Below are 27,411 nucleotides of genomic sequence, written 5' to 3'. Positions count from 1 at the left end.
TTGGGGAACAGATTATGTCAATCTAAACATGAATTTATTAGATAAAAGAAAGTACTTAAACAGCTATTCAAGAGAATTCTGTAAATAGTAAAAGCCAGAGCCCTCTATTTGGAGAGAGTTCTGGATATGGCCTCAATGATGGATAGTCCATTGTATCCAAAAAGCATACATAACGTATTTTTCAAAAAGAACAAAAGGGTACGCAGTTAACTCAGAAGAGGAACGTTCCTTACAAAATTTACTATGCTGCACAGATTGGCCCTGCAGTTAAGAAGAGTGCATTCATTATTCTAGTAGCTTTGAGATACTTTCTCTGACACTGAACCCTTGAACTCTTATTTATTTCTTTCATTTATTAGTGATGACTCCCTTTGTCTATCCTGTGTTTGATTTGCCTTTCATAAATTGGCAACATCATTTCTTCATGATTCCCCAGAGGTAACTGATGGTAGCTTAAATCTTCATTTGTCGTATATGAAAAAGTAATGCAGAATTCTGAGTGAGTTTTGAGTAGCTGGAAGAAACAAACATGAGAAAAAAATATAGGTATAATATATATTTATTTAAAGATCCAGTATTTCAGGGCAGTCTGAATAGGCCAGGGATTTATAGTGTGGAATATTTCATGGGCCTTTCAAGGATGAAGGAAATTTGTTTTTAAACACTGACTAGTTTAAAGACACCCCCGAGGTGCAAACTTTTTGCAACACATGTTTCACAGCCCCTCCGGCTCTGAACTTTTTCCACAACATTTGTCTTCCAAAACAATTTCAGCATTGTAGAAACAGAATGTTGAATATTTCAGAGTTGCAAGTCTTGGGGGAAATAGCCTGTCTTTAAGGTTAGATAAATAAGTTTAAACTATTTCTGACATTTTATAGCTGTTGCAACAGAGCAAATGTGTTATTTTGAAACACCATAAAGAGCAGTGGTAGGAAGAAATCTGTCTGAATTTCCTCTGGCCTGTTCACGTCTTTGAAAATGTTTACACATGTAACAATGCATCTAGGTGCTGAACAGGCCTGTGGGGTAGGAGAGGGAGCTGGAGTTCACTATGGGACTTAACGGAGTTTGAGGTGCCTGTGGGACATGTTGTGCCAATGGGAGATGTCCAGGAGTCTTGAATTCAAGGGAGAGATTAAGATTGGATGGGTAGATGTGGGAGTTTTCAGCACAGAAATTATCATTATATTTCCCAAAATAGATGAAATGGCCCCTGGGACAGTGAGTAGTGAGAAGGAAGGACTTGGTCCTGTACTCTAGTGTGGTCCTGTGCTCTTCATTTCAAACTTCCTGTTTCTGACATTTTCTTTTGGAATGTAACTTTGTCAGTTTGTTCTGAGAAGCTTGTGCTGGCATGGCTGTTTGGCCATCTTGGTTGTTTTCATACCTTAGTTTTTAGTCTAGACTCCCATGGTTACAGGGAACAGAGAACCACCTCGAACTGGCTTAAGAAAAAATGAAGAAACTATTGGCTAATAAAACTGAAAAGTCCTGGAGTGTAGACACTCTGGACATAATTTTAGACACATCTGGATTCAGGAACTTAAATGATTTAATCAAGAATCCACCCCTTAGCCAGGCACAATGGTGCATACCTATAGTTCCAGCTATTCAGGAGGCTGAGATGGGAGGATCCCTTGAGCCCAGAAGTTTGAGGCTTCCGTATGCGGTGATCATGCCTGTGAATAGCCACTGCATTCCAGCCCAGTGAGACCCCATCACTAAAAAAATTAAAATCCATCTCTCTCTGGCTCTGTTTTTTTTCTGTGTTTTGAGGTGGTTGGTGGGCAAGGGTTGAGGGAAGAACATGTATGTTAGCAGATCATAAAACATCATAAGCAGTTTATTTTTTGTTCTAAGTGAGATGGAAGCCATTAGAGGATTCTAAGCAAAGGAGTGTCATGATCTGAACTATCTTTTAGAAGAAACACTATGGCTATTGTGTTGAAAATAGACTGTAAAAAATCAGAGAGTAAAAGGAAGGCAAGGGTGGAAGTAGGGAGATGAGATAAGAATTCCAGGTGAGCAAAACCGTCCCTAAATTCCCTGCCCTAGACTCCACTTCCCTCTCCAGCTATTGCCTCAGTTCTTGATTTCCATTTATAGCAAAGTGCCTCAAGAGTAGTTTATACTTGCTGTCTTCAATTTCATTTCTCTTCATTCTCCCTTGAATCCACTCCAACCAAACATTCTCCATACCATTACCTTCATAGCTATTGTCAAGGTCACCAACAGCTTACCATGTAAGTGTGAATTGCTAACTTCAGTGATCAGGTTTGTTTGTTTGTTTGTTTGTTTTTTGAGACAGATTCTCACTCGGTTGCCCAGACTGGAGTGCAGTGGTGTGATCTTGGGTCACTGCAACTTCCACCTCCCGGGTTCAAGCAATTCTCCTGCCTCAGCCTCCTGAGAAGCTGGGATTACAGGCTAAATATTTTTTGTAGTTTTAGTAGAGACAGGGTTTCACCATGTTGCCCAGGCTGGCCTCAAACTCCTGACCGCAGGTGATCTGCCCACCTCGGCCTCCCAAAATGCTGAGATTACAGGTGTGAGCCACCACATCAGGCCCCGTGGTAAGTTCTTAGGCCTTACCTTACTTGCTCATTTGACTACAATAGCACTGGACAATTGTTACTCCCTCCTTCTCTGCTTCGAGGAAACCACTTTGTTTTCTACCTACCATAGTATCTGTTCCTTTGTAGCCTCTTTTGTCCTACCTCTTGTCCCTGATCTCTAAGTTGAACTACCCCAGGCCTCAGTCCTCAGACGTTTTCTCTTCTCTACATATACTGTCTCCCTATTGATCCCATACATGCACAAGGATTCAAATATGACATTTATATACTGGAAACTGTTAAATTTATATTTTCAGCACAGACCTTTCCCCTAAGCTCTAGATTAACATATCCACATGCCTGCTCAGCATCTCTCCATGGATATGTAATAGTTATTTCAAACCTAAGATGTCCAAAACTGCTCTCCTGAGTTCTGCTCCCAAACTTACTTCTCTCATAGTGTCCCTCATCTCAGTGAATGACAAGGCAGTAATTTAATTTGCTTGAGCCACAAATCCTGGAGTCATTTTTTACTTGCTTTTCTCTCTCACACTACCCCACCCCTATCAAATTTTGTCTGCTCTACCTTCCGAATAGGCCCAGAATATGACCATCTCTTACCACGTTCATTGTTACTACACTGGTCCAAGTCACCATCATCTCTAGGCTGGATTATCTTGACAGGTTCCTCACTGGTCTCCCTGCCTCTGCCCTTGCTGCCTGCAATCAACACAGCTGTCAGAGCAGTCCTTTAGAAACACAAGTCAGCTCATGCCATTCTTCAAAATCTTTGGAATATAAACCAAAGCCTTACAATGACCTATCAGGCTATGACCTGAGCCCCACCTGCCACTTCTCTGACCTTGTCACCTACTGCTCTTTCCCTGGCTCACATCCCTGCAGCCACATGCTCTTTAATTTTCCTCCAAAATTGGAGGAATCTATCCTGGACCAGTCTGATGAAGCCTGTGGTACTACTTCTGAAATAATATTTTCAAAGGTATAAAATAAAATATACTGCATTTAAAGAAAACCAATTATGATAAAAATATAGGTGTCAGAATATTAATAAACCAAATGTGTGATCGAATAATATATGTACTTCATTACAAATGCATCAAATTCAACATCTAGTATTGGGTCCAATAGTTACCATATTTTTGAAGTAGTGTTGGCATAAAAAATATTTTGAGAGATCTGGTCACACTTGTAATGTGATACGAAAATATCTGTGACTTCCATTGGTGAGAGAGTTAAAGATACTGCTACCTTGGTCTGTGGCTTACATTCATAATTGATAGAAGTGCCACATTTCAACTAGAGTTGGTAAAAAGGTCACCGACTCCTGAATCATATCTGTAGATCCACGTGAGTCTCATAGGGCCAAGGTACTTGCTGTTGCCTCTGCCAGAAACGCTCTCCCTGGAGATCTCCACACAGCTTGTTTAGCCTGGCTGAAGGCCTCTGGTAAACCTTGTTTCAATGTAGAATTGACAACACCACTTACCAGCTTCTTACCGTGAAGGAATAATGAATAAGCCAATGTATCTGAAATTGTTTAGGGTCTTTCACTGTAAGAGGCTTTATGTCTTGAGAAAAGCTCACTAATTTGGACAATTGTAAGAGGCAAGTCTGAATTAATAAACATCCCTGAATTATAAAATGTTTTCAAGTCTATGAATTGCTTTTATAAATGTTCAGTCATTTAAGCAAGAATTACTTAGGGTCTTAAAGGAAGCCACTTTAATTTATAAATATCGATTTATACTCACATAACAATTGTATATATGTTGTGCAGGCTGGTGAAGTATTTGAAGGAATTTCTGAAGTGATTGGCACTTTTGCCCTCAAATATGTAAGGAGATTTTTTCTCTTCCTAGCTAGTATAACCCTTCTCTAAATTACCATAGATTCCAAAATAATAGTGTCTGAGTTCATGAGGATTTTACTATACAGTCAGCGCTTTATTGTCTTTGCTACTTGGAAGAGAGCATTGGCATGAATAACCAAAAAAGTCACGCTGATGTATCTTTGGGATAGAATATGGTTTTCTTCTAGTAAATGCATTCCCTAGTTTATTCATTTATGCATTCAGCAAACATTCACACATCTAATCTTTACCAGGCCTATACTCATGATCTACTGTGGAGAACTGAGATTAATGCAGTAATAATGCTATAAAAGAATTCTGGTCATAGAGAATGAATAATGAGAGTGAATTAAATAATATATGAAAGAATAGATGGATGAATGAATGAATTGATCTCACTCATATCTTAGAGCTAAAAGGGACCCCAAGAGAAAATTTAACAAGAAGTTAAATCAAAGATGTTTCTGAGCTCTATTATTAACTTTTTCAAAGTTGGGGATAGGTGATCCAGGTAATACATTCAATCAAAAAACAAGGCACTATACCATGAAAAGTCTGGCTCTTGCTCCTGTTCCCATGCTTTCCCACATCTGCACTCTATGTTCCTCCTTGCAGGTATCTTCCCTATCTTTCTCTCCAGTCTACATGAGGTACAGCTTCTGTGCTCCAGTGGCATCCAGTAGTTTACCTTTATTGCAGACTCTTATCTCTTTGTATTGCAGTTGGCTTTTTTGATGCATGGGCCTACTCTAGATTAAGGTACATGAGGAACTTAGTTCACCATTATATCCTTAGCATTGCCACAGAGTCTTACATAGAGTAGGCACTCCATAAACACTTTTCAAGTGAATGAAATAATGGCAATAGTTGTATTGCATTTCAAAACATAAGATACGTAGCCAAAGCTGTACTCAGAATAAAATTAATAGTCTTAAATGATTTACTGTAAAATAAGCAAATTAAATGTTAAACTCAAAGACTGAGAAATTTTCTTGTAGGCTAGAAATAGAAGAAAATGTATATACCAAAAAAAGCATCATGCTTAAGAAAGAAACATTAGTAATATTCCCATTAAAGTTGGAAACAAGACAAATATGCCTGCTGTCTTAGACCACTGGGGCTGCTATAAGAAAAATGCTATAGACTGAGTGGCTTATAAACAACAGAAAATTTATTTCTTACAGTTCTGGAGGATGGGAAGTCCAAGATTAAACTTTTCATGTTGAAAGAGGTCCAAGATCAAGATGTGGTGGGGAGGGACACAAATATTCAGTCTAACGTACCTGCTATAGTGGTTATTATTCAGCATTGTTCTGGAAACACTAATACAATAAGACAAGAAAAAGAAATCAGAAGTATACATATTGGAAAGGAAGAGAAAATTGTCATTATGTGCAAATGATACAATTATTTACCTTAAAAAACAAGAAAATCAATTAGAAAAACTATTCAAAATAATAAAGTTCAGTAAGATGACTAGAAACAAAATAAATATGCAGATGCTTATAGCTTTCCTAAGTGTTGGCAATAAACAACTACAAAATACATTTTTAAAAATCTTGTTTACTGCAACAACAAAAAACTATAACATGCATAAGAATAAATATATTAAGAGATGTATAACATCTACCTATATTGTGGTTAAGAAAGGTTCTGAATCAAATTGTATTAGTATAAATCTCAGCTCCAACGTTTCATAGCTGTGACCTTTCAGAAAGCTTAAACTTTCTGTATGCATATATGTGTAGAAGAAAATACTAAAAAAGATATATGCACATGTGATTAGCATTTCTTCAGCTATTTAGGGCTAGCCTAGTCTTTATAACAAAATTTAAAACAAATCTCTTGGTGTATTGGTTTTCTATTGCTACTGTAACAAATTAACACAAACTTAGAAGCTTAAAACAATACCCATATATTACATCACCTATGTTGTGTAGGTCATCTTTGCACAGAATTGCTGAACTGAGTGTTACACTTAGAGTATCTAAGGCCAAGATCAAGGTGGTGGCATGGCTGCAATTCCTTTCTGGAGGCTCTGGAAATCAATCTGCTTCCAAGCTTCTTCAGGTTATTGGCCGAATCCCTTATCATTTTAGAACTGAAGTTCCCATTTTCTTGATAGCTGTCAGCTGAAGGCCACTCGCGCTTTTAGAGGCCACCTGCACTCCCCAGCTCAGGGCCCTTTTATCTTTAAAACTAGCAATGGTGGGTTACGTTGCTCTCACACTTTGAATCTCTCTGAACTCCTCTTCTGCCTCATCTCTCCTACTTTCTCTTTCTCCATATGTCCCTGATAGCTTCTGCCCTTCTCTTCTGATTTTAAGGACTTACAGAATTGCAGTGGGCCCACCCAGATATCTCCCCATTTTAAGGCCAACTGATTAGTAACCTTAATTGTATCTGCAAATTCCCTTCACACCAGTGCCTAGATTGACATGTGATTGAGTAATCAAAGGATGAGAATCTTGGGGCAATGTCTTTAGAATTCTGCCTACCATACTTGGATCATACAAAGCCACAGGATTAAGGACAAAAAGCCCCAAGGGCAACCACCTCAGACTCCAATTTTAAAAACTTCAAATAGTATATCTGAACATCATGAAGTTCCTACTCTTCTTTCAGATTCCTTTCACAGATGACACAGTTAAAATCTAAAGTGCTTTGCCCAAGGCTACAGAACTAATAACTATTGAGAATGAGAACAAAGCCTCACCCCAACCCAGCCAAGATAGTGCTCCCCCTATGCATTTCCACCTCCTCTTTGAATAGAAATTTAGTCTTTTTTTCACCTTGAGTTTTCAGGCAATACTTCAGTGCCAATATCAGTCTTAGGTTTCTACAAGTAAATGTAAGCATTTCTAGATCAACAGTTTCCTCCAGAGCCACACAATGACTTCCTTAAGAGACTTGAATAATCAGCTTGATGTAAAGGACAGAACTGGACCTGAAGTCAAAAGGCTTACCAGGTTCCTTAATTGTGAGATACAGCTAACAATGACTACCTCCCAGGAAATAGGAATAACCATGAGAATTCAAGTGTCACCATGTTCATGGAGCATGCATTTTGCCTACTGTAAGGTGTGTTGCACATGTCATGATAATAGTGGTGGCATCTTTTTTTTAAGTCAGAAAGCCATACCATGTCTTCTCCATTCTCACTAGCCAGAGCACTGCAAGAGGAGAAAACATCCCCCAAAACAGTTGCCTAGAGCAATCTTGGCATCATCTGAAGCTATTCCAGCTCTTAAGAACCAGATGAGGTCAGGTGCAGTGGGAGGCTGAGGCAGGGGATCGCTTGAGCCCAGGTGTTCAAGACTACCCTGAGGAACATGGTGAAACCCTGTCTTTACAAAAATTAGCTGCATGTGATGGCTTGCACCTGTAGTCCCAGCTACTTGGAGGCTGAGGAAGGGAGGGTCACTTGAGCCCAGGAGGTTGCAGTGAGCCAAGATTGTGCCGCTGCACTCCAGCGTAGGTGACAGAGGGAGCCTCCATCTCAAAAAGAAAAAAAAGAAAAAGAAAAGAAGAAGAAGAACCAAATGAAATTTCTCTATTCCTCTGAATCTTAAATTCCAAAGCCCAGCAAAATGCTAAGACTTCTCAAGACTTGGGGAAATAAATTCTTTAAATTCCTTGTGTTCCCCTCTGTGTCTAGGCTCCTGCAATGTTGCTTACAGTCCCTGCATTTCACTGCATTGACCCAGAATTGAAACTCAGCACTTACTTTTTCTCCTTGAAGTTATCCTCTTTTACAAAGAATTAATGAACTCTGTTTCCCTGGATGTTGTATATTCTTCCTGAGGGAGGAATGTTTAATTGCATATGGACAGCAAACAACTTAAAGACCTCTAGGAGATATTTATGTTTTCCAAAGACTTCCTTGTGACAACCTACCCCTGGGAATTTCTCACTGTGTCTCTGCCTCCACATTCCCCCAGCTTCACCAACTCCTTCTTTCCAACCACACTCCCCCTACCCTACCCACCTTCAAAATTCTCTGCCTTCCCAATACAGAGCAATCCTACTCTCCTTGGTTTCCATTCCATAACTTATATGTGTAAACCAGTCACATGCCCCATAGACCAAAGCCCTTTGCTTTAAGAGGATCCTCCATCTGCCATAGAGTAGCTATAGAAATAGAAATAGCCATTTTTCCTATTATATATGATTAAACCCATATGCTGACTTATAGTCAAAACAGTGAATGGTATTTGTCAAGTGGTTCTGTGGCCCTGTTCTTAAAGGAATTGCCTTTGTCATATTTGTTTTTGTTCCAAAGGTGTCCCTCAGCCTAATATAACTTGGTTGAAGAGAGGAGGATCTCTGAGTGGCAATGTTTCCTTGCTTTTCAATGGATCCCTGTTATTGCAGAATGTTTCCCTTGAAAATGAAGGAAGCTACATCTGCACAGCCACCAATGCTCTTGGAAAGGCAGTGGCAACATCTGTACTCCACTTGCTGGGTAAGTGTCAAATTCTTATTGCTCCTTAAGTGCCTCCTGTAATATGCACAAGGTAGGCCCCAGTTTTGTTGGTTTTGGAGTTGAGGAATGAACAAGATGGACATCAGATGGTTTTAACCATTGTTACCACTGCCTGCTTAAAAATAAGCACTAAATTCTAACACCCTATTTTACCACCCTGTATTCCCAGCACCTAACACAGATGTTAGTGTTTGTGTGTGTGTGTGTGTGTGTGTGTGATTTTTTTTTTTTTTTTAAACGGAGTCTCGCTCTGTCACCAGGCTGGAGCGCGCACGATCTCGGCTCACTGCCACCTTCGCCTCCTGGGTTCAAGTGATTCTCCTGCCTCAGCCTCCTGAGTAGCTGGGACTATAGGCGCACACCACCATGCCCCCCTAATTTTTGTATTTTTAATAGAGATGGGTTTTCACCATGTTGGCCAGGATGGTCTCAATCTCTTGACCTCGTGATCTGCCTGCCTTGACCTTCCAAAGTGCTGGGGGTATAGGCGTGAACCACCGCGCCCCGCCAGATGTTAGTGTTAAGTAATGGTTTCATGAAGGAATGAAATTGAACCGTTGGCAAAATTAGTATAAGAGTATAGAATCCATTGCTAAACCAAGAGGAGAAAACATGAAAGAGATTTCTCCATAGCTTCCCTTGTGGGCAGTTAGAGGAGCCCAGAGATATAAAGAGATAGGGGGTACCAATGCAGGGAGTTGGAATAGCTGTCATGCACACAGCATTTTGATGCGCATTAATTCTTGTGATACTTATGATAGCACAGTGTTGTGGGTGGTATTTTTTAATCTCATTATATTTATGAGGAGCCTTGGGCTCATAAAGAGTTTGGACTAGTGCCCGAATATGTAGTCTGCTCTTTTCGTGCTCTCCCTGCTACCCCTCATGGACTCTTAGTACTGACAAAGGCAGTGGTGTGCCACCATGTGGCTCTTTCCAAAAAGCCTCTGTGTGATCTTCCAAAATCTTGGAATGGAAGAGTTGCAACAGATTGGCTAGGCTAACTCTGTCTGGTTCTTGAATGATTTATCCATGCACCCTGAGAAACCCCAGCCTTGTTTCTTTCTTCTGCCCATTTCCACTCATGAATCTGCATGCTTGTCTCACTCCTACCTGGCATACCTCTTCTCTCAGGAATCCCCTCAAGCCAAGCAGCTCATGACTTTGGTAACTTGATGGAGAGATCAAATCACGGCATTCCTCCACCATCCTCTGCTCTTATGTGCAAGCTTCACAACCTTCCTAAAAGCCCATACTCCTCACCATGCAAGCCTAGGGAACACTGCCCATTCTCTTGCTCCCAGCATTCCCTCTTGAGAGGCAGAGCTCTATCCAACCAGTCTGCTTCCTCCAGTCCCTTTTGGAATTCTGTTGAATACATTTTTTTCATCTTGCAGTTTAGGCTAGAAACCCTGGAAACATGCAGAGATGCCACATGCTAGCACAGTGAGTAACTCTAAACTCCTATAACACCCCACACATCCATACTCACACACACCTCCCAGACCTGTGGTCATGAGCTTGAGTATCCAGGAGCACAGTATTATTAGAGAGGACTCATTTTCTAATAGCTGTCTTTAAGAACACCCAAGCTGGACCAATAATTAAATAATGTCTAATTGGTAAAAAGTGCTACTTTTTTTTTTCTCAGAACGAAGATGGCCAGAGAGTAGAATTGTATTTCCGCAAGGACATAAAAAGTACGTTCTCCAGGCAACCAACACTAGAACCAACAGCAATGACCCAACAGGAGAACCCCTGCCTCAAGGTCTGGGATTTTGACCTTTTCAGATTTGCTGTGTGTGAGGCATGTGTAAGGAAAAGGATTTAGCTAAAAGACCATCTGTGTTTTTCACTTTGCAATATGTAAAATTATTTCTAGGCATTTGGCCAGCCTTTTTCTTGACCCTCAGTCTTTAGTGGTTCAACTTATTCTTTCCATATTGAAACACTTTTTAGAAAAATCCACTCCTGAGGAAGCCTACAGAACTCATATCTCAAATGTGCACCATTATTTGTGATAATATAGATATTGATTTCCAGTTTCAAAACTATTGCCAATTTGGTAAATATTAATAGATATTAATAGTCTGCTTAAGTATTGGAATTGATTTTTTAATCATTGTTTTTTCAAGACATAATTTTCCATACACACCAACTTTGTTATGCATCAGTGCTTAATCAGGAGAACCTAATCTAAGTATTACAAGCTTGTAAAACTCTGCAGAAGGCCAAGGGATCAAGGTAGAGTTAAGAAAATCAGAAATGCTAGAATCACAGGAAACCATTACTGGTCATCTCAGCTCCTTGTAGCTCAAAAATGGGTAAATCACAGAAGGACACAAAGAAACTCTTTTTTTAATTGTTTTTTATTTTATTTTGTTTATTTATTTATTTATTTTGAGACAGAATCTCGCTCTGCTGCCCAGGCTGTAGTGCAGTGGCGTGACCTCAGCTCACTGCAAGCTCCGCCTCCCAGGTTCATGCCATTCTCCTGCCTCAGCCTCCCAAGTAGCTGGGACTACAGGCGCCTGCCACCACGCCCGGCTAATTTTTTGTATTTTTAGTGGAGACGAGGTTTCACCCTGTTAGCCAGGATGATCTCGATCTCCTGACCTTGTGATCCGCCCACCTCGGCCTCTCAAAGTGCTAGGATTACAGGCGCGAGCCACTGTGCCCGGCCACAAAGAAACTCCTTTTAAACCTCATGTTTGTACTCTGTCTATTATATAGGAATAGTAATGGCCACGTCATTTTCACCTTTTAAATCTTGAGCAGTGCCTCTCATTTGCATAATGTATCATGCAGAATATAACTCTACCAGTAGGGATTTTAAGAAATGTAGTTTCTAGGCTTTCACCTCCTGAGATGCAAGAGAGAGCACAGAAGGGGAAAATAGTGTTGAGCTGCCAATCAGCAATCCACCACGTTACTTATGACATCATTCTCTTATGGTATTTGTATGATACATTTCTTCTCCTCTTTTAAACATAATACTAACATTATTGTATACCCAAATATCCATTCACTGGACATTCAACAAATATTTGCCCAGTGCTTACTCTTCCCAGGTCTGGGGATGCAGATGACCTCCTCCTTGAGAAGCTCACAGTCTGAAGAGAGAGGCAGTCACGTAAACAGATACTGTAAAGCACTGTGACAAGTTCCATAATAAAAAGATGACCAAAGTACAATGGTATCACCGAGGAAGGGGCCCTACCTCTCTCTAGAGAAGTCAACTGAGTTTTCATGTAGGTCATGATGTTTGTTCTGGGAAGAGGAAGGAGGAAATTCCAGTCAGAGAAACCATGGTGTGTTGCATGTGGCATGGAACATGAAGATCAGAAGAACTGCCTAAAATAAATTAATGAAAAACAAAAAGGATATGTGTGAGGCTGAAGCTATTGGTGAAGGTGAAGCCTTTGGAATAGTCAAACTCTTGGTTTATTGGGACTACCTGCATTGTTCTGCCACCTCCTACACGCACAGACACAAGCACATGCCCAAATATACAACCACACACACACACATTGTGGAATGTCCCAGTCCTTCAAAGGATCCTTAGCTTAGCATTTCAAAGAGACTCCTTTATTAATTTAACAAATATTGGTTGCATGGCTAATATTTCACATACCCTGTCCTAGTGTTGAACAGGGTAGTGTTTATGGTCTTGACATTCCAGTGGGAAAGATGCACAAGAAACCAGTAAACAAATAAGTATTTAAGATATATCTCAGTGGTACGGGCTATGAGATACACAGTGATAGGAGGAAGCCGCTTTAGTGAAGACAGTCGGGATGGGCCTTCTAAGAGGTTATATTTGAGCCCAGACCTAAAGGATGAGGTGAAACCATTTGTGCAGAAAAATGAGAAAGAAGCAAAGACCATAAAATTGGAATAAGGTTAATGTGGCCTCAGAATGGAAATAAGATTCATGTGACTAGGGTACAGTTGAGGGAGAGGGAGAGGGATATGAGATGAGGTTGGAGAGTGGCTGAGGACCAAATCATTCAGAGCTTTGAGGTCCAAGGTAAAGACTCAAGAGTTTACTCCTAAAACATGGGAGGTCATTGAGGAGTCTTATATGGTAGTGATATGGCATGATCTGCTTTTCAAATGCATTTGTGTCAAAAAGTACTAAGTAGGAAACAAAAACAAATTATCAAATTGGACTGACCGCATCAAAATTTTAAAGATCTCCTCATCAAAGACACCAATAAGAATAATGAATACATAAGCCATAGACTGGGAAAAATATTGGCAGAACATATGTCTGATGAAGAACTTATATCTAGAATATATAAAGAACTCCTACAAGTTAACAATGAATATCCCCCACCACACACACACACATACACACACACACACACACACAGTGGGAAACAGACTTGAACAGACATTTCACAAAAGATGATATATAGGGAAATGGAAATTAAAACCTCAGTGACATACAATTTCATACCCAGTAGAGTAGCTAAAAACAAAAAGACTGACAATGCCAAATTTTGGCAAGAGTGTGAAGCAACTGAAACTGCCATGCATTGCTTAGTGTGTAAAATGTTTAGACCACTTTGGAAGACTATTTAGCAGCTCCTAAAAAAGTTAAGCGCACACCTACCCTCGACCTAGCAGTTTCACTCACAGGTAAGAAACCAAAGGCCTGGCGCGGTGGCTCACGGCTGTAATCTCAGCACTTTGGGAGGCTGAAGCAGGTGGATCACGAGGTCAGGGGTTCGAGACCAGCCTGGCCAACATGATGAAACCCCATCTCTACTGAAAATACAAAAATTAGCCGGGCGTGGTGGTGCACACCTGTAATCCCAGCTTCTCAGGAGGCTGAAGCAGGAGAATCGCTTGAATCTGGGGAGGCAGAGGCAGCACTGAGCCAAGATCACGCCACCGCACTCCAGCCTGGGTGACAGAGTGAGACTCTGTGTCAAAAAAAAAAAAAAAGAAACCAAATACACAGGAATACATATACATATTATATGAAGTCCAAGAATAAGTAAAATGTATACTGATTGAAATGGACGAGTTGCTGCCTGGGAGGGGAGAGCAATTGATTGAAAAGAGGCAAGAGGGGGATGATGAAAATACTCCATCCCTTGCTCTGGATCATGGTTACATAAGTGCTTACAATTGCGAAACCTTGTAAAACTGCACACCTGAGATATAATCACTTTATTGTATATGAGTTATACCTCAATAAAAAAAAACACACATTTTAAAAGAAATGCACATGTCCTGCCTTGAACTGCCAAGGTATCTTTGTGAAATGTGGCATAATAGAGTCAGACACACTTGGGATCCAGCCCAGCTAACAGATGACAGACCTTGGGCAAGTTACTCAGTTTCATTCAGTTTCTGCCTCTGCAAATAAAAATATCAACTTCAAAAGATGATCTTGAAAATTAGATGAAAAATTGATTATAAAGTGTCTAACTCAGTACCTGTCACCTGGGAGGTTCTCAGTAAACATATCTACTTTGAAAAAATTATTTTTAAATAAACTGTGCTCCTGAGTGTCCAACTAAAAACATATTTTACATTTTTGCTTTGCAAATGATGCCATGTGCAATTTAAAATGAACTTCAAAAATCAGAAGGAAAAACTGGAAAACAAGTGAAAGAAATCACTCTGCTATGTGAGGGAGCCTGTGGACACAGCTGGTAGCTATTAATTACTTGCGATTATTACAGGAAAATCTGGCACCTTCTGTGATCACACACAAATCCATCATCATCATGTCCTACCTCATCTTTTGCTGAGTGTCAGCAGGGAAGGGGAAGGCTATTTGGAATAGGGACTAAAATTTTTAAAAAGCTGGGATTACTGGAGGTGGTCAGCCTCTACTCTTGTAAAGGAAACTCCTACGTTTATCTCTTCAGATGTCTCTGTGACAAATTATTTATGCAGTAACAGGATCAATCTGAAGTTTAGATTAAGAATTAATGGAAAAATAAGAAAAGAACTCAAATGCATCTTTAACCTTACTGCTTAATCCCTAGTCCCTGTTCCTCCTGCTAAATCATCTTTCGTTTCTCTGCCTGATCCACTTTTGAGAAATTGAACCCGTTAGGGCATCCCCTAGAGAGGCCCTCCTCTCTTGTCCTGTTGGCTGTGGTTAGAGAACGCTGAGGAGGCAGCCCACTGCTGAGAGTGCCTCCTCTCTCTCTGGGATTTTTCTGGCAGACCCAGCTGGCCGATGATAGTCCCTCTCCAGGCTGTGGTCCAAGGACCTCATTCTGGCCACCATTCTCACCAGTTATTACAGTACATTAGTTGAGGGAAAATAAGATTTAGAGGACTCCCTTGCACTATGAGATGGCTTTCTCTCCATATGCTACTTAAAGAACCAGACTTAAAGAACCAAAAAACATCTCATGGTGGTTTTTGGCCATGTCCTCTCCAGCTCATCATCATTTCCCTTTTGGGGGTGTCGTGATGTTTTGTTTTCTTTCTGCAGAGCCTTTTTGGGAGCCTGGTAACTGGTCACATTGTTCTGCCACCTGTGGTCATTTGGGAGCCCGCATTCAGAGACCCCAGTGTGTGATGGCCAATGGGCAGGAAGTGAGTGAGGCCCTGTGTGATCACCTCCAGAAGCCACTGGCTAGGTTTCAGCCCTGTAACATCCGGGACTGCCCAGCGAGGTAAGTGAAGTCACTCTTCGTATCTCATCAACACCAAGTTTTTGTTTGTTTTGAAAGGTGCAGTAATTTGGACATAATAATTTGATAGCTAAGATTTTTTTATCACTTACTGTATACTAGGCATCCTGCTAAGTGCTTTACATGGATCACAATGGCCTGTGAGGTAGACGTTAATTTCCTGTTTCATAGATGGGGAAACTCCACAACTGGTCCCCATCATAGATGGGGAAACTCCATAACTCCTTATAACTTGTCCATACAGTTATAAGGACCAGAATTCAAATTGAGATAGTCTGATTTTTGAGCCCCTGCTCTCAATCACTACCCAAACCTGCTTCCTGCACACACAGTCCTATCAGTTCTTTAAGACTTTAGTGAGACTAATTTCTTTTTTTTTTTTTTTTTGAGAGGGAGTCTCGCTCTGTCGCCCAGGCTGGAGTGCAGTGGCGCGATCTCAGCTCACTGCAAGCTCCGCCTCCCGGGTTCACGTCACTCTCCTGCCTCAGCCTCCCGAGTAGCTGGGACTATAGGCACCCGCCACAACGCCCTGCTAATTTTTTTGTATTTTTAGTAGAGACGGGGTTTCACCATGTTAGCCAGGATGGTCTCAATCTCCTGACCTCGTGATCCACCCGCCTCAGCCTCCCAAAGTGCTGGGATTACAGGCGTGAGCCACCGTGCCCGGCCAAATGAGACTAATTTCTTGGGTTTACTTAGGAGATAATTCATTGGGCCAGAATTACCAGAGGCACTAGTTAAAAACACAGTTCTCTAGACTTGACCCCTGGAGGTAAAACCATTAATAAGCTTTCTAAGCAATAGGTAATACAAATCAGTAATTTTTAAATGTCCAAAATCAAATTCATGGTCTCCAGCAAACTTACCCCATCCCCAGTATTTCAGATCTTGATGACTACATCCTAGACTCCCCTCTTTCTCTCACTTCCATCCATTCTTGTCCATTTCCACTGTTACCACTGAAGTCCAAGCCATCGTTGTTTCTTACATGGACTACTCCAGGAGTCTCCTGGTTCTTATCTCCCTCCCTGGAGTACTTTGTCCACTCTCTAAGAATAAAGATATTTAAAACAAATTCATCATGATGGTTCTCTTAGTTTCATTAGGTTTCTACCTGTGCAAATAAAAATATCAACTTCACAAGATGATCTTGAAAATTAAATGAAAAATTGATTATAAAGTGTCTAACTCAGTACCTGTCACCTGGGAGGTTCTCAGTAAACACATCTACTTTTAAAAATTATTTTTAAATAAACTGTAATCCTGAGTGTCCAACTAAAAATATATTTTACATTTTTGCTTTGTAAATGATGCCATGTGCAATTTACACATTTATCTTAGGACAAAGGCCAAAATTTCCAGCACTGGGATTGTGACTATCTTGTACATCTTTTTATCTCATGTTTGAAATAGTGCCTAGCAATAGTAGGTGCTCAGTAAATATTTGCTGACTGACTGAGTAAATGAGTGGAAGAATTGAAGTCCCTTCATATTTGGGCCTTGGGCTATCTCTTTTATCGCTTGTCTCTCCCACACTGGTTATTTGATCTTCCATGCTGGTCTTTGTTTTGTCCCTTAGATATGCTATTCTGTTTCCTGACTCAGAGGCTTTGTGCATGCTTCTCCCTCTGCCTAGGACACTGTCCCCTCTCTCTTCACTTAATCATTTCTGTTCATCTATATATACCTCAATACATGTTCAGGGAAACCATCCCTGAACTTAGCCCTCCAAAGTAAATCACGCCTTATGCTATATGATTTTTATACATCCTTATCATTCTTCATAATTCTTACCACAATTGTCTGTCTTGCTCTCCCACTAGACTGTAAATTCTATGGGGAGTAAATCCACAGGTGTTCTGCTCAACAATTTATTCCTAGCACTTAGCACAATGTCTGCTCCATCATATACTCCCTATAAATATTTATGAAATCAATGAATGAATGATTACAACACAGACCCTAGCAGATAGTTGACCAAATAGTACCAAAATCCATAGTAAAAACAATTAACAAATAAAAAAACATTTGTTGAATACAAACCAATGAGGAAGATACTAACATTTTACTGATGAGAAACTGGAGAAATGTTTAATGTTATATAGCTCACTGCCCTTGGGCAGATGTCCACACTAGATCCAGTCTCTAAGAGTGCCTTGGAGGAGAGTGGGAGGCAGGGTCACAGTGTAAAGCAAAATAGGTTCCTTAGGGACATGTTCTTAGGAGGGCTATCAATATTCCAGGCACCCTAACCAATCGGTCTTCCAGTACCCTTTGTAATTCTCGAAAGGAAGATCTCATGTTAAGGTCATCCCTCAGAAAGCAGCAAACTCATGCTTCAGTAACTTGGAGTAACCTGATTGAGAAAGCTGTTTTATGGCATTTCTTGATTTTCAAAACGTGGAGAGGATCCACATTGGGAAATTTGTCGGCAGTCTTGTTTCTCGAATATTCTAAAACCTTTGCACACTCCTAGGATAAACAGTCCCACACGTTCCTACCTAGAAGAGACCATAGAGATCATCTAATCCCAGATCCCTCTACATCAAGGCTTCTCATCATTTCTGTGCCGCGGCTCCCTCTGGTGGTTTGGAGAAGCCTATGGATACTGTGTCAGAACAAGGTTTTTAAATATGTAAAATAAAATGCATTTGATTACAATGGAAACCAATTATATTGAAGTTCACTTAGTGAAATATTTTTAAAGATCTGATATATCGCTGGGCATGGTGGCTCACGCCTGTAATCTCAGTACTTTGGGACGCCGAGGCGGGTGGATCATGAGGTCAGGAGATCAAGAACATCTTGGCTAACACGGTGAAACCCCATCTCTACTAAAAATACAAAAAAAATCAGCCAGCCATGGTGGCGGGCACCTGTAGTCCCAGCTACTCGGGAGGCTGAGGCAGGAGAATGGCATGAACCCGGGAGGCAATGGTTGCAATGAGCCAAGATTGCGCCACTGCACTCCAGCCTGGGCGACAGAATGAGACTCCGTCTCAAAACAAACAAACAAGATCTGATCCAGATTTACTTCTCTATTAACACAAAAAATAACAAGATATAGTTGTGCTTTAATTTTAATATGGTGATGAATATAAATGATATTTTGAGATACCTGTTATAATGTAATGTATAAATATCTATGATTTCTATTGGTAATAAAATCACAGGTATTATTAATGCTACTGTACTTGTGGCCTATATTTCTGTAATTGAAGGAAATATTAAATTGCAGTTAGAGCTTAGTGACAATGAAGATGGAATTCTTTTTCCATCCAAGTATGTGGTTTCCTTGGATAACCATGGACATCAGGTTAGAAACCCCTGCTCTGCAGTCTCCCAACAGCATCTTTGTCCCAACAGACAAAGCACTCAATATCTCAAAGGTGTCCAGCTCCAAGTTCAGTCTCCTATAATCATTAAAGCATGAACTTTAGAGTCAGATAAATCTAGAATCCAATCCTAGCTCTGCTAGCAAGTTAGTCATGTGGTCATACCTAAGTTATTCAATTCAGTGGACATCAGTTTCTTTTCTACAAGAATGGGAATAACATGAGAATTATACAAGCTAACATGTAAGTATCTTGCAGGGTGAACAACACTTAGATGCTGGAAATATATTTTCTTCATTTTAGTTTCAGTGAATTGAACTCCACCTTTTGGAAATTTCCTCTTAAATTTGCCCCAGCTTTACCCTCTGGGGCCACACAAGTAACAGCTCTTCATAAACCTGAAGACAGCTGTACCCCATTCCTAAAGTAGTCATCTCGACATGATGACACTGTTGCTCCCGAGTTAAAGAAGGTCTGAGAAAAAGGCTGGGAGTCATCTATGCTGCTTCCCATTCCCGTAGAGACATGTGACAGCCTAAGACAGCCATGGTGTTGGGATCAGCATTTTCCCTTGATGAGATGCCCCCTCTAAGGTCTGGCATACCAGTCCTTACTAAAGTCCTGTAGTTTTTGTTCCTAGGTGGTTCACAAGTGTGTGGTCACAGTGCTCCGTGTCTTGTGGTGAAGGATACCACAGTCGGCAAGTGACATGCAAGCGGACAAAAGCCAATGGAACTGTGCAGGTGGTGTCTCCAAGAGCATGTGCCCCTAAAGACCGGCCTCTGGGAAGAAAACCATGTTTGGGTCATCAGTGTGTTCAGTGGGAACCGGGGAACCAGGTAAAGCTAACACATCTAGTGTGTGGACAGCACTATCTGTCCACACAGATAGTGTGATAATAATCACAAGGTGATATTAATAATAATAAAGTGATAATAGTCACTTTGTTTCCAATAAACTACTTTTGGGGCAGGGGGCCAGGAATCTGACTGGTCTCTGAAATGAATGTATGTCTTTGACCTCAAGGTTAACATTTAGAAATCATAGTATCTCTGTCTTCCAGTACAAAAGTGAACCGAGTTTGGGTTCTTTGAATGCAGTGATGCCCTAACAGAAGCTCCAAGGTAGACCCGTTTAGGGCAGTAAGAATAAAAGCAGCCTTCAGGAAAATGAGGAGGGGAACATTAGTGGTATCTGCACAAAAGCCTCAGAATCTTCATCCCAAATGCCACCTTTAATAATGTTATAATAAAAACACTTAGGAAAAAGTTTAATGTGTAGGAACCCATAAATAAAAATATAACACATTATTGAAACACATAAAAGTTGCGCAAATAAAAGACTTATTATACTCCTGAATGGAAAATCTCAGTACTACGAAGATGTTGATTTCCTTAAATGAATATATGCATGTAATACAATTCCGATTAACATCAGAACTTTTTCTGTGGAATTAAAGATACTTCTGGCATTCACATAGGAGATAATATGACAATAAAGACATAAATTTTTATTTTAAAAAAGTATTGGAGGTATAGAGAGACTTTCCTCATCCTATGTCACAGCATGATGCAAAACTGTCATAAGTAAAATAGTACAGCATTAGTGCAGAAGATACACAGGTTATGGTGTATAATCAGAGCTCAGAAACGGACCAGATTGACTTTAACATTTAAAGGCAGTTAATCATAGGAGAAAACATTGTTTTAAAAATAGAAGATAAAAAACTACAAAATACTTTTCAAAGAAACTAAAGAAGATCTAAATAAATGGAAAGCTGTAAGACTTATTATTACCAGTAACATAATACTCTCAAAATTTATCTACAAATTCAATGTGATTGCTATCAAAATATCATCTGGTTTCTTTGCAGACATTGACAGTCTGATCTTAAAATTCATGTGGAAATAGAAGAGACACAGAATAACCAAAACAATTTTGAAAGGGAACAAAGTTGCAGGACTCAGACTTCCTGATTTCAAAACTTACCAAAAAGCTACAGTAATCAAGATAGTATGGTACTGACATAGGATGGACATATAGATCAATGAAATTGAATTGAGTCCAGAGATAAACCCATATATATATCAAATGATTTTCTATAAGGTTGAGAAACCATTCAATGGGGGAAGAATAGTCTTTTAAACAAGTGATGCAGGACAACTTCCAAAAAAGGACGTTGGACCCTTTACACCACATATGAAAAAATAAAATGAATCAGAGAACTAAATTTAAGAGCTCAATCTATAAAACTATTGGAAAAAAATATAGGTGTAAATTTTCATGGCTTGGATTAGGAAATGGCTTCTTAGATATAACAACAAAAGCATAGGCAACAACAACAAAAATAGATAAATTGGACTGCATCAAAATTAAAAACTTTTGTGCTGCAAAGGAAACCATCAAGAAAGTAAACAGACAACCTATAGAATGGGAGAAAATGCTTAAAAACTGTATATCAAAAAGGAGCTTATCTCTAAAATATGTAAAGAATACTTACAACTCAATAATAAAAACACAAATAAACTATCGGCAAGATATACAAATGGCCAATAAGCACACAAAGAAATGCTTTCCATTAGTCATTAAAAAATGCAAGTCAAAACCACAATAAGATACAATTTTAGGCTCACTGGGATGGCCTTAGTCAAAGAGATAGTGACAAATGTTGGTGAGGATGTGGAGAAATTGGAACCTTCATGCTGCTGATGGGAATGTAAAATGGTACAGACACTTTAGAAAACACCCTGGCAGTTCCTCAAAATGTTACATTAGATCTATTATATGACCCAGAAATTCCACCCCTAGGTATGTATCCGAAAGAAATGAAGCATTCAGGATCTATATCCTAGGGCAAAAAAACACAAATAAGAAATGGAGGCCGGGTGTGGTGGCTCACACCTGTAATCTCAGCACTTTGGGAGGCTGAGGCGGGCGGATCATGAGGTCATCCTGGCTAACACGGTGAAACCCTGTCTGTACTAAAAATACAAAAAATTAGCTGGGCGTGGTGGCGGGCACCTGTAGTCCCAGCTACTCGGGAGGCTGAGGCAGGAGAATGGCGTGAACCCGGGAGGCAGGGCTTGCAGTGAGCTGAGACTGCACCACTGCACTCCAGCCTGGGTGACAGAGCAAGACTCCGTCTCAAAAAAAATAAAAATAAAAAAAAATAAACAGAAAAAGAAATGGAACATATGTCCGCACAAAAACTTGTACATGAATATTCGTTGAAGAATTATTAATAATAACTACAATGTAATTAAGTAGAAACAACCCAAATAACAACACCCCATAATAATAAAAAAGGGGAAACAATTGGTGAGTAGATGAACTATGGTATGCTTGCACAATTGAATATTTGACCATCAAAAGGAATGAAGGACTGATATATGCTACAGTAGGGCTAAACCTTGAAAACATTATGGTAATTGAAGGAAGACAGATGCAAAGGACCACTCTGCATGGTACCATTTATACAAAGTGCCCAGAACAGGGAAATTTGTAGAGACAGAAAGTAGACTAATGGTTGCCGAGGCCTGGGGAAAGAAGCAATCGGAGAAATTAGGAGTGACTGTTAAAGGTATGGGGTTTCTTTTGGGGATGATGATCATGTTCTAAAATTGATTATGGTAAAGGTTATACAACTCTAAATTCCATTAACATTTGATGGCAAATTGTATAGTTTGTAAATTGTATCTCAATAAAGTGGTTAGCCAAAAAAAGAAAAAAGGCAGAATAAGAGAAATTGGCTAACTAATGTAAGAAAAATAAGTAAAATCAGAGCACAGACTCAGAACATACACCAAAATAAATTCTAACTTGATTAAAGAGCTAAGTGTATAAGTAAGTAAATGCAAGTAGAACTATCATGACAGGAAAGACCTTTTTAAGCATAAAATAAATTATAAGGACAAATTAATAGGTATTATTATAAATAATTAAAAATTTTAAGAACTGAATGTCAAAATTTTAAAACTTTTTTCCTGTATTTGAACTCACCTTAGCACACAAGTCTTCATTTTTGCTCACAGCAGAAAAACCCAAACTTGGCAGACATTTATGGTTTTAAGCATAGTCATTTCTTGACTTAAGCCCAATTGATTCAAGATTTGCCCTGTCATTTTTTCCTTCTCCCCAGAGGTGGTCTAAGTTTTGTGGGAGAAAGGAGGGTGATATGGTTAGGCTTTGTGTCCCCACCCAGATCTCATCTTGAATTATAATCCCCATAATCCTCAAAATCCCCACGTGTCAAGGGAGAGACCAGGTGGAGGTAATTGAGTCATGGGGGCAGTTTCCCCCATGCTGTTCTTGTGATAGTGAGTGAGTTCTCACAAGATCTGATGGTTTTATAAGGGGCTTTTCCCCCTTCAGCACTTCTCCTTCCTGCTGCCTTGTGAAGAAAGTTCCTTGCTTCCTCTTTGCCTTCCGTCATGATTTTAAGTTTCCTGAGGCCTCCTCAGCCATGCAGATATGTGAGTCAATTAAACCTCTTTCCTTTGGAAATTACTCAGTCTCAGGTATTTCTTTATAGAAGTGTAAAAATGAACTAATATAGTAAATTGGTACAGCAGAGAGAGGGATGCTGCTATAAAGATACCCAAAAATGTGGAAGTGACTTTGGAACTGGGTAACAGGCACAGATTGGAACAGTTTGGAGGGCTCAGAAGAAGACAGAAAGATTTGGGAAAGTTTGGAACTTCCTAGAGACCTGTTGAAGGGTTTTGACCAAAATGCTGATAGTGGCATGGACAATAAAGTCCAGGCTGAGATGGTCTCAGGTGGAGATGAGGAACTTCTTGAGAACTAGAGCAAAGGTGACTCTTGCTATGCTTTAGCAAAGAGAATGGAGGCATTTTGCCCCTGTCCTAGAGATCTGTGGAACATTGAACTTGAGAGAGATGATTTAGGGTATCTGGTGGAAGAAATTTCTAAGCAGCAAAGCATTCAAGATGTGACTTGGATGCTCTTAAAAGCATTCAGTTTTATGCATTCACAAAGAGATGACTTGGAATTGGAACTTATGTTTGAAAGGGAAGCAGAGCATAAAAGTTTGGAAAATTCACAGCCTGAGGATGCAATGGAAAAGAAAAACCCATTTTCTGAGGAGAAATTCAAGCTGGCTGCAGAAATTTGCATAAGGAATGAGGAGCAAAATGCCAAGACAATGGGGAAAATGTCTCCAGGGCACATCAGTGGTCTTCACAGCAGCCCCTCCCATCACATACCCTGAGGCATAGGAGAAAAAAGTGGTTTCCTGGGCTGAGCCCAGGAACTTGCTGCTTTGTGCAGTCTGAGCACTTGGTGCCCTGTGTCTCAGCCATGGCTAAAAGGAACCAACATACAACTCGGGCCATTGCTTCAGAGGGTGCAAGCCCCAACCCTTGGCAGCTTACACATGGTGTCGGGCCTGCAGGTGCACAGAAGTCAAGAATTGAGGTTTGAGAACCTCTGCCTAGATTTCAGAGGAATGTATGGAAAAGCCTAGATGTCCAGACAGAAATTTGCTGCAGGGGTAGGGCCCTCATAAAGAACCTCTGTTACAGCAGTGCAGAAGGGAAATGTGGGGTTGGAGCCTCCATACAGAGTCCCCACTGGGGCATTGCCTAGTGGAGCTGTGAGAAGAGGACCACCGTCTTCCAGACCCCAGAATGGTAGATCTACTGATAGCTTGTGCTGTGTGCCTGGAAAAGCCACAGTCACTTAACACCAGCCCATGAAAGGAGCTGGGAGTGAGGACTGTACCCTGCAAAGCCACAGAGGAGGAGCTGCCTAAGGCCATGGGAGCCCACCTCTTGCATCAGCATGATGGAAGACATGGGGTCATGTCCGGATGTGAGACATGGGGTCAAAGGAGATCATATTGGAACTTTAAGGTTTGACAGCCCCATTGGATTTTGGCCTTGTATGGGGCCTATAGTCCCATTATTTTGGCGAACTTCTCCCATTTGGAATGGGTGTATTTACCCACTGCCTGTACCTCCACTGTATCTAGGAAGTAACTAACTTACTTTTGATGTTACAGGCTCATAGGCAGAAGAGACTTGCCTTATTTCAGATGAGACTTTGGACTTGGACTTTTGGGTTAATGCTGGAATGAATTAGGACTTTGGGGGACTGTTGGGAAGGCATGAATGCTTTTGAAATGTGAAAGGGACATGAGATTTGGGAGGGGCCATGGGCAGAATGATATGGTTAGGCTTTTTGTCCTCACTCAAATCTCATCTTGAATTTTAATCCCCACAATCTCCACATGTCAAGGGAGAGACCAGGTGGAGGCAGTTGGATCATGGCGACAGTTTCCCTCATGCTATTCTCATGATAGTGAGTGAGTTCTCACAAGATCTGATTGTTTTATAAAGTGGCTCTTCTCCCTTCACTTGGCACTTCTCCTCCTTGCCGCTTGTGAAGAAGGTGCCTTGCTTCCCCTTCACCTTCTGACATGATTGGAAGTCTTCTGAGGCTTCCCCAGCCGTGCTGAACTGTGAGTCAATTAAACCTCTTTCCTTTGTAAATTACCCAGTCTCGGGTATGTCTTTATAGCAGTGTGAAAACGGACTAATACAGAGGGGATGGGAAGCTTAGGCAGTTTCTTCCTGACTCTGAAAAAGAGGTGTCTGGTCCACAGAGCTGTACCCTAATCCTCTTTAACTCCCCCCTGGGAACAGTTGGTTACAGTCCCCTTGTAATAGGTCTTCAGCTATCCTGCCTCAGTACATGATCTTAGTACACACAGCATGCATGAGCTTGCAGGCTTTACACCGCATTGTGCTTTTTTGTTCCAGTGTCCTGGACGTTGCATGGGCCGTGCTGTGAGGATGCAGCAGCGTCACACAGCTTGTCAACACAACAGCCCTGACTCCAACTGTGATGACAGAAGGAGGTAGGGGCCCCACCCCAGAGCAGCACACATTCTCTCCTGACTCAGGACAATGATTATAACTGCCTGAAAATGGAATCATTTCTAGTTTCTACCAACTCTCATAATTGACAGTTTCCAATTATGATTTATTTAGTGTCATCTTCAATAGTATATATTATACTGAAATACTAGTTAATGTGCATTATTTATAATTACAAATTATTTGGATGTTAAACATAAAGGGACACCACTCTTATGTGGTAAAAGGAGAAAAAGGATATCATTGAGAAAAGGCAGATACTTCTCCCTCTATATACTAAGTTAATCAAGCCTAATAAAATTCCATTTAGGCTTACAGATTAAATCTTCTTAATGCTTTTAATGAACTGCTTTATTTCTCTGTTTAGAAAATGTTTTGATTAGGATATCGTCACAGTGGTTAGCAGATAGTAAAATAAACTTTAATCTTATTGAGGAGGTTAAATAAGACTGGAGTTTGCTTTTCTCCTTTTATAGAAGTCTGAGCTGGTAGATGGTTTAGGGATAGAAGAGCTTTGTTCATGGGGTCATCCAGAGATCCAGATGCCCTCCATCTGGCAGCTCTGCCATCCAAGAGAACAGCACCCCAGCCAGCAGAAAGTGGGGAGGGAGCCTAGAAGGCACACTAATCAGGGGCTTGGGAGTTCTATTGTATCACTCACTTATTATGTGACCCTGGACTGCCTAGCCACCTAATCTGCAAAGTGGGATATTATCATTCATGTGAACTTATGATTAGAAAGTTTTAATGATTTAGCTTAGTGTGAAACACGAGGCAGCCTGGGTCATGAAAGATGCTCAATATCTAGCTATTTCCTCCTTTTCCATGTTCTGAGTCTTGCTGGGGAAAATGAGATGACCTTGACAATTGGCTGGGTTACCATTTTGAGCCTTCAGTAAGGTTTGGCAATGTAGAGTCAGTTGCATTTCCTATTCCCCACAAAGTGATTTCAAGCCAAAACCATTCTCCTCAAATGGAAAATGTTTGGAACGGCTGCTCTCATTCTCAACAGACAACCTAAGTTTCCTATTTTCCTGAGAAGATACAGACCACACACAGATTGATAAGCATCATCCCAGATGCTTTACTTTGCATTCACAAAGATATACTTAAAACACAAATACATACATGGATCACATACATATTTTTCTGAAACTTGCTTTTTCTACCTAAGAATATATTATAGATGATTCCCATCAAGTAAAGATTAACTTTATTCTTTTTAATTTTGTACTCAATATTCTATTCTATTCTACTGAATATTCTATCTAAATTTTGTACTTAATATTCTGTTGCTAATGGATATTGGATAGTTTCAAACTTTTTGCTATTATAAACGAAGCTGCAGTAAATATCCTGGAACATATATCTTTGTGCACAAAGGGTAATATTTTTATAGGGTAGATTTTTAGATAATGGAATTGAATTGGTAGGAATGCTCATTTTGATACTACCAAATTGCCATCAAAATTTCTATACCAGCAATATGTGAGAGTTGCCCCCTTTCATCAACATGATACAGGTTTTCAGTCTTTTAAAATTTTTGCCAATCTGATGGATGAAAATTTATCTCATTGTAATGTGTACTTTCCTGA

At 40.2% G+C, this 27,411-nt stretch overlaps 1 protein-coding gene across 2 annotated transcripts in view; it reads left to right on the top strand.

The window, feature by feature from the left end:
- Positions 1 to 27,411, top strand: part of ADAMTSL3 (ADAMTS like 3) — a 388,402-nt gene that overhangs the window by 354,228 nt on the left and 6,763 nt on the right. For both annotated transcript variants that reach the window (XM_030814922.1, XM_030814923.1), the window contains exons 24-28: positions 8,711 to 8,893; positions 10,566 to 10,682; positions 15,381 to 15,564; positions 19,558 to 19,756; positions 25,700 to 25,797. In XM_030814922.1, coding sequence (XP_030670782.1) covers positions 8,711 to 8,893; positions 10,566 to 10,682; positions 15,381 to 15,564; positions 19,558 to 19,756; positions 25,700 to 25,797 — 781 coding nt within the window. The remainder of the gene's footprint in view (positions 1 to 8,710; positions 8,894 to 10,565; positions 10,683 to 15,380; positions 15,565 to 19,557; positions 19,757 to 25,699; positions 25,798 to 27,411) is intronic.

The sequence above is a fragment of the Nomascus leucogenys genome, chromosome 6 (genome assembly GCF_006542625.1).
Source record: "Nomascus leucogenys isolate Asia chromosome 6, Asia_NLE_v1, whole genome shotgun sequence".
In the NCBI taxonomy this organism is placed as follows: domain Eukaryota; kingdom Metazoa; phylum Chordata; class Mammalia; order Primates; family Hylobatidae; genus Nomascus; species Nomascus leucogenys.
This window is presented reverse-complemented; position numbering and strand designations above follow the sequence as displayed.